Consider the following 13,468-nt stretch of genomic DNA (forward strand, 5'->3'; position numbering starts at 1 on the left):
TAATTGATTCTAATGATGTCAGCTAAGTGTACAAGCAGAAAATTTGCATACAACAACATATGCATAAACATAGCTCTTAATAAAATAGGATTTTTTGTCATGTCCGAAAAATAGTGTTGCGCAAGTTTTCGCAAAAACCACAAAACTAAAATTATCAAAGCCAAACTAAAAAAATGATTACACTAGTAGTGGATTTTCACTCCTCAACTATGTACTTACAATCTCAAAAGTTTTTGGCACTAGTAACCACCTTGAAGTACTTTTTTCAAAGTGTCCGAAAAATATTGTTGGGCCCCTGTAGTATAAGAAGCCTTAGGAAAACAAACGTTGATTAACTCATATTTAGTATAATAGAAGATAAAGTTATCTGAACTAGTAAAGTTTGATAAATCTTTGTGTATGACTAAATATTTTATATTTTTAAATAACACCTTTTTAACTTTTTAATTCCAGAAAAAACTGCGAAATTTATGTGACATGATGAATATAAAGAACATCAAATGATCTATTTTTTTTTTCTTCCAAATATTGTCTTCATCAACATTTTATCTAGGTTTCTGCTATTGTTGGCTATTCATTAAAATTGATGATTTTTTTCTTTTGTTTAGCTTTTTGTTTTATTTATCATTATATTAACTCAATAATGACAACTTCACATGTTTATGTTCAAGTGTGCTTTTTTTTACATTTTTTTTTTTTTTTTACATTTTTTTTTTTTTTTTACATTTTTTTTTTTTTTTTACATTTTTTTTTTTTTTTTACATTTTTTTTTTTTTTACATTTTTTTTTTTTACATTTTTTTTTTTACATTTTTTTTTTACATTTTTTTTTTACATTTTTTTTTTACATTTTTTTTTTACATTTTTTTTTTACATTTTTTTTTTACATTTTTTTTTTACATTTTTTTTTTTTACATTTTTTTTTTTTACATTTTTTTTTTTTACATTTTTTTTTTTTACATTTTTTTTTTTTTTTTTACATTTTTTTTTTTTACATTTTTTTTTTTTTTTTTACATTTTTTTTTTTTTTTTTACATTTTTTTTTTTTTTTTTACATTTTTTTTTTTTTTTTACATTTTTTTTTTTTTTTTTACATTTTTTTTTTTTTTTTTACATTTTTTTTTTTTGTCACAAAAAAATATGCACACCAACAGAAACATGTAGTGTTGCCATATAATTTTATATTCGTTTTTCTTTCAATTTTTTGCTATATTTATCATTTTCTTATATTTTAGTTTAAATTTAATACTTAATGAAATCAAAAAGGCAATGTTAAAGATCTTTTTTAAATACAAAATTTAATTCATTATAATGCATTTCGGTTTCTTCATAAACAAGTCAGCCATTTTAATCTTCTGTTAATAGTATTGAAAATAAAGATAGAATTACTTTGTGACCCTTAAAAAAATGCAAGCATTTAAACTATTGAATAGAAAATTGGTTAAATTATTCACATTGATAAATAATTTTGTTAAGGTAATATTTTTCATCTCTTTTTAAAACATTTGATGTAAAAAAAAAAAAAAGCATTTAAAACTTTGAATGTTAAGAATTTTAAAACTAAAAAGATTTGCTATTCAACAGTTTAGATGCTAAGTTTCTAAATTCCTTTCAAATTTCAAAGGATCACAAAATAATTCAATATTTTCTTTCCCAACTATTAAAAGATTAAAATGGCTTACTTGTTTACAAAGTATATTGCATCCTTTTTCAAAAGGTTTATTTTGCTTCAAGCTAATGAATTTTTTTTTTTTCTATAAATATTTGATTAATAAATTACTAAATTCGATGTGAAAGTTGTGTTGATGTAAGAAATATACCACAAATGTGAAATTCTTATTTAATTACTATAGATATTTAAAATTGATATTTAAATTTTGAAGACTATTTTTTTTATGTTACAGCTTTGGCCTTAGCAACAGATTTGATACAGAATTCCCTTCATCGCTTTCAGCTAAGGTAAGATAAGCATAATTGTTTTGGCTCTTTCTGCATTGTTCTACTCTATTGATCAACTAAATAATATACATTCTATTTTGATTGTTGCTAAGATATGGTAGTTTCATCTATATGCTGACACACTAGTTCTTATTGCATCACTAAAGTTAAGTGATGTCAAACCAAGTCAATACTAAATGGGTAACCACTTAAGAATACATTGCAAAAAAAACTTACAACCCTGAAGATGCCTTTAGCAATACAATCTCACCTGCTAAATCGCACACATGATCAAAGCAAAATAATCAGTAATTGTATGTAATTTCTGTTCTCAAGCATGTGACGAAACTTTCCAGAGTATATTTTGAATGCTTTGATTTATTCCCCTCTGATTTTTTTTTTTTATTAGACAATTAAGAAATTAAAGGTAATCTGATAGTTTCAACAACAAAAAATACTTTACCTAGACTCTTCCTCTTAAAATTAAGAGCGGAAAAATACAATTCTTGAATAAAACAAGATGGAATGCAAAAAGATTCCAAGAGATATAACAATGAGAAAATTTGTGGAATAACATTTACTGCTTGATTGGCCAGAGGAGCGCATTAACTCTTCGACCAACCTTAAGTATGAACAGCAGCTCCTTCAAATTAAAAACCCTCTCCAAAACCCAAGGCTGACTGGCAAGGCCCATCATACAAAACCATTTTAAAACTACACATAATCATCTAAAAACAAAAAATAAATTTAAAATTAACAGAATTTGTCTCATAGAAAAATCAATTAACTGCCCTAACACTAGAATGGTTTGGAAATGGATTATTTTACATTAAATTTATGTGTGAAACTAATCCTCCACTCTAAAATAGTTTTTTTTTTTTTTTTTTTTTCTGCCAAGTTTTCAGGATATTCCCACCTCCTACCGCTAGTCCGTAGTCAGTGGCAAGCTGTGACAATATTGGCAAGTTAGAAAAAAACTAAAAAGAAATGGTTGATATGCCACAAAGACATGTCAGAGTTCAGACTGTGGACAAGGAAGAAAAGGTTGAAAAGTGGGAAGAAAAAACGGCTGAAACTGTTAATGGTTCGTAGAAGATTGCAAAACAAAGTGGGTTGATAAGAGGTATTTGAGTTTTTTTCAAAGAAGACTTGTTGGATTATTTTCTAGTTCATAAATTCTAAGTGGAATTTAGCAATAAATTAACTTTCCCAAAGATTTGGGGAACTGATTTTTGGTAACAACTCAAAATAATGTCTCTTTGTTGGGCATGTCAGGCCTTTTACGTCTCTGAGAATATGGGTGTCGGTTTTATTTTTATCATAAACCAAATTATGAATTAGACAATATCAGGGACAAGGCGTCATTAACTGGGTTTCCCAAACTGTCAAGCAGGTGAATGGATTATTAAGGCTGAGGGGATTGCATGCATGCACTGCATTTAATTAGATACCATTGTTAACCTTTCTTACAAGGGATTAAACAGAAAGTGCATTTATGATCTCAAGGGTCAGCCCAGAATCTATTGGTCACTCATAATCTGATAATGATCACAGTTGAGAATTGCAGAATATTACTGATAGTGCATTATCTATAAATGGGAGTTAAATTCTATTGGTAAGAGGGACATAGTTATGGCCTTGGGTTCTCAATATAACACAGTGAGCCAGAAACGATAAGATGGAGAATCAGAAGACCTAGAGAGACCTGACTGGGCTGAAAGACTCTGCTTTACTCTCCACTGGACTGCACGTTGTTAAAAGATTGACCCCCCCCCCCTCCGACTTAGGATTAATGAGTAAACTTGAAAATCACCCAAACTGTCTTTGCTTTGTGCCTCACTGTCCGCTAAGAATGTCTGATCCATAAACTTGTGGTTGGTGACTGAATTTGAAAATCACTTCGACAGACTTTTTCTCTCCACTAAACTGCCTGTGCAAATATTAAGGGCCTAAACTGAGATTTGTGAAGAATCAGTGTATTACTTTTTTCTACAAATAATTGTTACCTTATCAAAAAAAAAAAAAAAAAAAAAAAAAAAAAAAAAAAAAAACAGCCGTCAAAGTGTTCTTTCTTCTCTTTGTTTAAATGACCTTTGTTTCCCAAGGATACTGACCTTGGTGACAATGCTAGACGATTTTCCCTTTCAATCTTTTTACAACATAAGAAATTGATAATTCACCAGACAGGACCTCAAATTCTGTGTCACTTGCTGGACATCATTAGAGTGAGTGAGATAGTTTTTTTTCCTACAAAGATAATCTTAAAACCAGGGTTGCGGAGTCGGATGGTGAAAGTCTGATTCCTTGACGGAAATCTATTCTGCAGATCCATATACCAGCCTCTCACACCTATTCAGCATGCATTTTATTATTTTCATATATATAATTTTTTATGTTTAACATTCACTTGTATGATAAATATACTCACATATACACTCTACCAGCTTTATTTATTTATTTATTCATTTATTTAATGCTAGCTTTCAGCCCGGCGTTGCCTGGGTGTTTGGAGGTGTATGTTGAGCAAAAAAAAAAAAAAGTCAATTTTTTTAAATTTGAACCCTATTATGACCTTAACATTTATTGTTTTGGGCTCAAATCAAGTTATTAAGTTAGATTCATGTCCAAGGAACCTATACCTAAAATTTCAAGTGTTTAGACTCAAAATTGGTGGAGGTGTTTGGTAGAGTTCTCAAAGATCAAATCGTTGAACTTTGACCCCCTTAACAGTCAAAGTTTTGGTTGAAAATGGATTACAAAGATTTTCGCAAATCTCAGTACACTGTATATCAAATTTCTAGTCTGTAGACTTAAAATTGACAGTTATTGTGAAGGGAAATGTACACACACACACACACGTTCACTTTTATAGATATACTAGCATTTCAGCCCGGCGTTTCCCAGGTGTTTGTATGCGTATGTTGAGCAAACAAAAAAAAAGTGGTAGTAGGAAGGCAGACTCAAACCCGTACCGCGAAGGAGGGAAAGAATGTGAAAAAAAACCTGCCGTCTATGCTATTACAACCACCGCCAAACCGGAAGTGACATTTTTTTTTAAATTAAGGCTAGACAATCGAAAGGAGAGGATGACTTTAAAAAATATCCGCTAAAAAAGCGACCCCTCCCCCTCCCTGTAGAAAAGTGCCCAGTTGAAGGTGAAGATATTTATGTTTTTAGCCAATTTTTCAATATTTGTCGTCTGAAAGGTCGGACTTTAAAAACGATACTGATCTTGGTAAAATCCGTCACCTCTGTCAAAAGTTTTAGGCAGACATGCAAACATACATACATTTATATATTGGTAACTAAAAATTTTTGACCCAAACCAATTAAAAAGCTTGCCCTATCCCTTTATGTAAAATTTCAAATGTTTAGACCAGAAATTGTCTGAGTAATTTGGTAGAAACGGCAGAGGTCAATTTTTTTTAACTTTGACCCTTATTATGACCCCTTAACATTTATTGTTTTGGGCTCAAATCAAATTAAGTTAGATCCATGTCCAAGGAATCTATATCTAAAATTTCAAGTGTTCAGACCCAACATTGGCGGAGGAGTTTGGTAGAGTTCTCAAAGGTCAAATCGTTGAACTTTGACCCCATAACAGCCAAATTTCTGGCTGAAAACCTATCACAAAGATTTTCCCAAATCTCACTACCCTGTATATCAAATTTCTAGTCTGTAGACTTAAAATTGACAGTTATTGCGTAGGGAAATGTACACACACGCACATAGATACAGACACATTCACTTTTATAGATAGATAGATTAATTTCTAACAAGGCATATCGCCACTTGGAAGAAAAAGGCTACTTTTTGGGACCATGTCTAGGAAAGATTAACAAGATGTCGGTTTATGTTACATTTAAACTTCTGCATATCAGTACGACCAGGAAAGCAGGTAGCAGGAAGGGAATTCCAAAGTCCAGCTGTTCAAGGGAAGAAACTATTAGAATAGAAAGCTTTTTGGCATCTAGGAACCTCAACAGTGAAGAGGTGAAATCTTATTGCTGAACGGGTTTGTCGGAAATATGTACGGGGGACAGGTGCAAGGAGTTCATCAGAACACATTCCATTAAAACATGCACAGAGATGCAACATTGTGACGCTGGGACAAGAGCTGGAGCTTAGTTGATAAAGTGGGACCGATTAGATTGACAATTCTTTTTTGGAACCTATCCAAGATGGAGAGGCTAGTGGTAGATGCATCAGCCCAGATGTGGCAACAATACTCCATGGATGAGCGAATGGTGGCCTCGTAGAGGTACGGGATACTCTCAGGTGTGAGTAGTCTTCTAGCTCAATAGAGGGAACCCACCATCTTTGCAGCAGTCTTTGCAATGCCCTCTATGTATTTGTTCCAGTTCATATTGCCCACAAAGTAAAATATGGTAAAATAGTCCCAGAAAAGGAGTTTGAAGGTAGAATTCTCAGGTAGGGTGTTATTTTTCATCAATATAGGCTGTTCGAAAGGTGTGTTGTAATTGTTAAAGGAGAGCAGCTTAGTTTTCCTAGCATTAAATATTACCATCCATCTGCGTCCCCATTCAACTATGATCTGGAGGTCATTTTCTAATGATTTTACCATTGTCTTAGATTTATGTACGCCTGTTCTTCTCTAATGCATGTTATAGAGCATTGTATCATCAGCAAATATACCCATTAGAGTAGTTCGATTGTTTTTTTTTTTTTGTTTTTTTTTTCACTTTTTTTAAAAAAATCAACTCTACTAACCCCAGGAAAGTTGTGTAGTAGTAGTAGTAGTATACCTGATACTCATACAAAAAATTAGATCTCTTACTTGCACCGTTATTTGCGGAAATAACATTAAAGATCATCTACATAAACAAATTAAAAAAATCTTTTTTTTATATATTTTCCCTATAAATTGGTTAGAAAAATTATTTTCAATATTTAAACCCCAAAATGTTATTTTGTTGCATTAAAATAAGGTAAAACAGATAAAAGATAACTAGAATTTAAAAAAATCTACCCCCCCCCATTAGCACTGATAGCTCCAACATTCGTTTTTTTTCTTAACTTCCTTAATGAAATTGGAACAGTGATAACATTTTAAAAGATTGAAAGAACAGATAATTGTTTTTGTTATAAAAAAAGAAAATGTGTCCTCTTGATTAACATATTGCATCAAATTGCTGTATGTAAAATCCTTAGAAGCAAATGCAGGCCTTATTTGATGACACAATACCTTTGTATAGCAATGCACATGGCCAATAAAACGCTTTGGATAATCACAGATTTCAAGGGGTTTCTGCTAAAATAGTCATATTTTAAAAACCAAAGCACTTTGTCTTCAAAATACCACCGTTTTGTTCAGAAATGAATATACTTTCAACTAGTAAATAACATACATTATATATTTTTAGAGTTTTAAGCAAAAATGTGAACATCATAAAACGGCATTTTTGATATGATTTTGTAACGACTCCCCCCCCCCCCGATTTGTAAACACTCGGACCGTGTTTCTGTTAAGAATTTTGTAATGAAATTTGGAAATTAGCTAAAAGAGATGTCATTTTTAATAATTTTGAGTGTCCGAAATTCATTTGACCACTCGTTTTTTTGTTGTTAAAAAAAGATTTCAAAATGACGTGTATGGAAAATTTTGAAAAAAAATTTTCTTCAGACACTCACTAATAAATAAAACAATCTTTTTACTATGTTTATTCGTTAAAAAGATGATTGGACAGTGTTTTCTCTAGTGGTACATAGCAATTTAAAAACATGATATCCGAAAAAATCGTTATGAAGATTTCTGTAGTATTAGTAATAGCAGCAGCGATAAGCATGGCGTAAACAGACTTTTTTTTTTTTTTTAATTGAAAATCTGGTTATAAAAAAAAATTTCTTACATGTTCAGTTAGAGCTATTTTGTTATCAACCGTACAAATATTTTAAAAAATTGGGTAGTATTAAATTTTGAAATATTTAAACAAGCGAAAATGTGAAATATGATTGTTTTGGTTCACGTGTACGGACGGTAACACACTTCTAATTTTCGTCACTTAAAAAATGTTTTCAGTGAATTATTATTGAATGGAAATTAATCTACCTGATTATTAAAAAAAAAATAAAAAAAAAAAAATAATCAATATTTAAATATTTGTAGGAGGTGCTCAGTTAAAAAATAAAAACGGTAGAAAAAGATATGAAATGTAATTAAAAATCAAAATAACATTAATTCAAAATTTTTAACAATTTGTCAGCTTTAGAAAAAACTTGTTTCTTATTTTATATTTAAATAGGTGGGACAAAAAATACTTGATATTTTTCCAAGCTTTCTGTTAGAGGGATGTCACTTTTTTAAATAACATTTATTTTTGTCTGTTTGTCATAATTCTTGTAAAGTTTCACAATGGGTATCAAACACCCTCTTAAAAAAAAACAAAAAAAACCTCTTAATTCTATGTCTAATCGTAGGTATGAGTGGTGAACCTCCTCCTAAAACCTTTAGCTTTAACAATAACGCTAAGTACAAGTGGCAGAGTTCTCCACTAAACAAACTTCCTCTGTGAGCTCATAAGCGTAAAAAAAGCATAAAAAACGTTTAAAGAAAAGTGCGCGATTAATCTCCCATAAAAAAAATAAATTGGTCAACTGTCCTAAAACACTAGTATCGTCTTGAAATCGTGAATTATTTTACATTTATGTGAAACCAACCCCCACTCTAAATTCTAAAATTGTTTTTGTTTTGTTTCTATCAAGTCTTCAGGATGTCCAGACATAATTTTCCTTAGCCCTATCATTAACCCAAAGTCAGAGTGGCAACCTCCCTACCTTCTCATAATTGCACAAAGACCCTCTTAAAATCACGCATAATCGCTTTTTAGGAAAAAGAAAAAACATCCAGGATTTATCTATCACAGGAAAAATGATTCAAAATGGGAAATCATTTTACATTAAATTCTAAAATAATTTTTGTTTATCTTTTAAAGTTTTTCAAGTTGTTCACATGCAATTACCTATAAAGGTAGAATCAGATATTTTGGAGAGGTGGTCAGATGGGGAGAGGTAGCAGAAGGTATTAATCTACAATAATACCAAAGAAATATTGCAATATATTCATTTTTAACCAATCCTAGATTTTGATTTAAATTTTTGGCACATAAAATGCATTGCAACTAAACTTTGTGTTCTCTAACTTTTTTCTTTTAATGAATTACGTGGCATTTTTAAGCAATTGCAGCATATTCATGTGCATTTACTGCAGATTATTTGGAAATGATTAATTTCTGGAGATTTTCAGTAGCATATTCAGATTTTTTGCACAAAAATACACTTATATGGTAAATTTCATTGCTTAGTCTTGTGTTTTAACAAAGATATAGCATTTTTACTGAAAAAATAGTGCAAAAAATGTGACAAAACGCATATGGTCTTAAAGAGGGTAAAATATCCAAATGCGCAAGGCATAAAGATAGCCATAACTTCCTTGATTTTAATTGGATTTAAAAAATTAAAAAAGATTCTTTCTTAGCTTATCAAACTCTTTCTATATATATATATATATATATATATATATATACACACATACCAATATTGAAATATTTTAAGCCATTTAAATTTTTTCATGTGTATTGCTACTTTGTAATTATGTCTGTGTCTTGCTTCAAACCCATACACTGATTCAGAAGCTTCGGTTGTTAATTTAACTGCCCTTTCAAAACCTTGCGAATGTGAGGGCAAATCTGGCAACTTCAACCTAATTCCATTCATCAGTGAATTCAAAAGTTCACCTTCAGAAAATGTTTCTGTAAATGCCGGTTCACAAACTCAACTCTGTGAAAGGTCAATTAATTCAGACCAATGATTGGCATTAAAGTTGATTTCTGTTATTTTTTAAATCTTTTTTTGGCCAGCTTTCCTGAAAAAATAGAAAAATTACTTTTTGAGCTAACTTAAGTGTAAGCTTATCTATTTTAATGTTTGTAATGAAATGCAAACATTTAAAATGATTTGATAAATCGACCAATTTAATCAATATTATATGTATGAATTGTTACTTACCTAATTGACAAAATTTTTTTATTGCTTCTTCTTTCACTTCTAACTCGTTTGATTTTACCATAACATACGATATATTTTCAGGTAGCAAAGCAGAAGCATTATGCTGTAAATTTTTTTAATATAATGTGCTGAATTTGTGGCTTTTTTTTTTTTTCTTGATCCTATTGATCATATACAGTTGCTGGTTATGGAAGTTATCTCTTTTTATTTCAAACCAGCTAACTGCATATGCTTCAACTATAAATTTAATAAGGCTGCGAAGTTTGCCAGACATTTCTTGAGGATAGGGGCCAAAGTTAACCATCTTGCCTGATATATAGGCCCAATTTTCCAGGCAGCAAATTTAGGGTTAACTTTTCCTCTAGAAATGCCAAGTACGTATTCGAATAAAAGTCTCTGGTCAGAGGTTAGTTCATTTATTTCCTCAGCCATAAAACAAATATCCAGAGGATAACCAACTGGTGTAAATATTACTTGGGGTAAATGATTATAATCGTTACTACATAATTTACCTAGAGGACCAGCGAAAGTTGTAGGGCTTTTTGTGATTCCATCTATATGTTTAAAAAGAGCTTTAAATGGAAGTACATTTTTGTGTAAAAAACAACCTATGGTGTGTAACTTTGTAGTTTTTTCTCAACAAGTGCTACAAGTCCAGCCTCACAACCTGTATTTGTATTCATGTTGTCTACTAAAATAGCTTTAATTAAAAATTCACTGGTGTATTCTTTCAGAACAGCAACAACTTCCTTTGCAAGAACATTACTGTTTGCACCAATATTAGGAATAACTCTGAGTGAGATATTCACTTTTGTGTTCCATCTCTGTTGTGAAGGTCAGATGGCGTTCTGGTCCCTTTGCTTTTTTTTTTTTTAAATATTTTCTCTCCATTTGGCCCCAAAACCTCTTTATACAACAATGTATTTTTATCATTTCTCCCATCAACCCCAATACAAACAAGGTTATCAATGATTTCATGTCTTTGATGGGCATTTTCTTTCATTCTTGCCTTTTGTCTATCTATTTTGCATTTATCAACGATAATATCTTCTATATCGACATTAGATTTGAGAAGACCCATGACCTCTAAATCTAAAATCAACGCATTTGCAAGGCTGGCTCCAAGGTTGGAAGAAATATCACCCCTGATTAATTCCATAGTATATCGAGGGATTTTGATAAGACTGTAAGGGCCTGTGGGATGTCTCTCTGGCTCAAAGTATTCAACTTCTATTGAATCACTATTACGATTGGAGTGGGAAAGAACAGCATCCTCATCATCAGATATTGACACATCATTAGATGATGAACATAATCTCTTTTGTTGTTCTAATCTTTCTGTTTTCCTTTTACATTTTTTATGCCAGCTTTGTCTATTCGACCAAGCTGGAAAGTACCCTTGGGTCCATTTTTAGCTCTCTGATCTTTTAAATATTCCCTCTCTTCCACTGGAACCTGAAATATAAAATGTTATATTTTGTACAAACACATATCAAAATATTATTTCATATGAAAATGGTAATAATTGCTTTTTACAAGTGTTTAAACATTAAATGCATTGAAATCCATTTAATTTAAAATTTACATGACTTTGTTAATCAAACATACTTAAAAAAAATAAAAGATAAATAAAACAGAAAATAATCTTACCTTTTCCAAAGGACAGGTACAAAGTATGTGCTTAGTCTGGCAATGTTCCTTGTTGCACTTAACATTTTTGTCATCATAGCTTAAAATGGGTAGTTTGCACGTACAAAAAGCAATGTCAAACAGCGTATCTAGCTTTTCCTGGAAAAGTTTTTCTGGGAATGCAGATAAAGATTTTCTATTTATCTGTTTTGCTTTCTGGAAACATATGATCTATACTTTATTCACTATAGACTTTTCATTTATTAGAAGTAAACGAGGGTTAACTGCCTTCCAAATGCCAATTATATCCTTTGCTATTATTTTAGAAATCTCTACCTCTGTTAAGTCTTGATGTATTTAAAAGAAAATAGCTGTATTGGATGACTTGCCGGAAAATGGGTGGTTCCATTTTATCTAATGGGGCAGGTAGACCTGAACATTTTCTTGCATCTTTACTGCAAGTACAAATTGTTGTGCGTCTTTTTTTCAACCATTTTTATTGAAATATCTTGAAAGAAAATATATTGTAGGTTATCAGACGTTATACACATTTACTGAATATTTCTAAATTAAAATTGAGCATAAAATAGAAAACAATGAAGTACCATAAAATCTAACCATCTTTATTTTTGAGCGATTTATGGCTTTGGTAAATGGTGACAAAATAGTAAAATAAATAATTATTTTAAATAAAGTATTCTTAGTAACGAAAACCACATTTTCTCAAAATATACAGGATAAATCTGTAAAATTTTTACAATATAGAAACAATAACTTTTAAATAAATATATATATATATATATATATATATATATTTTTTTTTTTTTTTTTTTTTATAAAGTAATTAAGTCAGTAATATTAACTTATAATAAAATTACATTGTGTTACATATAGGGGGGGGTAATTTCTTGGTGAACTTTGGAGGTGCCTACTTTAGGCTTGCCTTCCCATGAGGTTAAACAATTTCGAAAAACAATAACATTAAAAATATACAAAAAAAATTAAAACAGAAATATTTAAAAATTTTCTTTAAAATAATTAGGTCTATTTTAAATTTTTTAAAATGCATCTAAAATGCTGTGCAACTTGTATATAAACAGAAAACTGAATGAATCCACGTGGAAATCACAATGAAAACAATTATTAAAAAAAGTGTCTTTATTTACTTACGTTTTCAGTAAAATGCCTTGAAAACCAAACAGAAACTCTGGATATTTTTTACTTGAAAACAACTTACAAGTTTTTACTAAATATGCATATAAAAAATATTAATTTAAAAATGAAATCTATTACACGTGTTTGAATGACAATATTTAAACGCTAATATAAACAATATCAAGGGAGATAATTCCGTATCGCGAGAATTTCACCGTTTATTTTTTTTAATTGGAATTTGTATTTTAAAATATATTTGATAGTATATCATTTTTTATTAACTATTATTCTATTTTTAGAAGAGCATGAATATTTCTCGGAAAAAATAGTTTTACATCTATGTATTGCATTTGTTTTAATGCCTAGTCTAAATTTTACCGGCTGACATCGTTTGATAACACTGTTATCGTAGTAGAATCATAAATTATTTCCCCGTTTAAAGTCATTTCCTCAAATATAAACACAAGTTAAGGGAAAAAGATATCATGCGGTCATGTTTTTCTGGTAAATTGCAACTTTCTCAACCCTTGGCCTGTTACCATTCCAAAATCGACCTACCCTAATACCCATCTCGGACACAATGTTATCAAGGAGGTATTTTTTTGAATATCAGGAATAATAATGGTCCACGGATCGACTCCTGAGACCCTCCCACATTAATATTATGCTGCTTGGATGTATATCCATCACTGACACCCTGTATGCTTCTATTGTCTAAGATG

At 30.3% G+C, this 13,468-nt stretch overlaps 1 protein-coding gene across 1 annotated transcript in view; it reads left to right on the forward strand.

Moving 5' to 3' along the window:
* Positions 1–13,468, forward strand: part of LOC145256329 (cysteine-rich hydrophobic domain-containing protein 2-like) — a 157,127-nt gene that overhangs the window by 58,759 nt on the left and 84,900 nt on the right. Inside the window, exon 2 of the mRNA XM_080115107.1 lies at positions 1,904–1,958. Within this exon, the coding sequence (XP_079971233.1) occupies positions 1,904–1,958 (55 nt within the window). The remainder of the gene's footprint in view (positions 1–1,903; positions 1,959–13,468) is intronic.

Source organism: Euprymna scolopes, chromosome 3 (assembly GCF_053919585.1).
Source record: "Euprymna scolopes isolate OS-2025 chromosome 3, ASM5391958v1, whole genome shotgun sequence".
Classification (NCBI taxonomy): Eukaryota; Metazoa; Mollusca; class Cephalopoda; order Sepiida; family Sepiolidae; genus Euprymna; species Euprymna scolopes.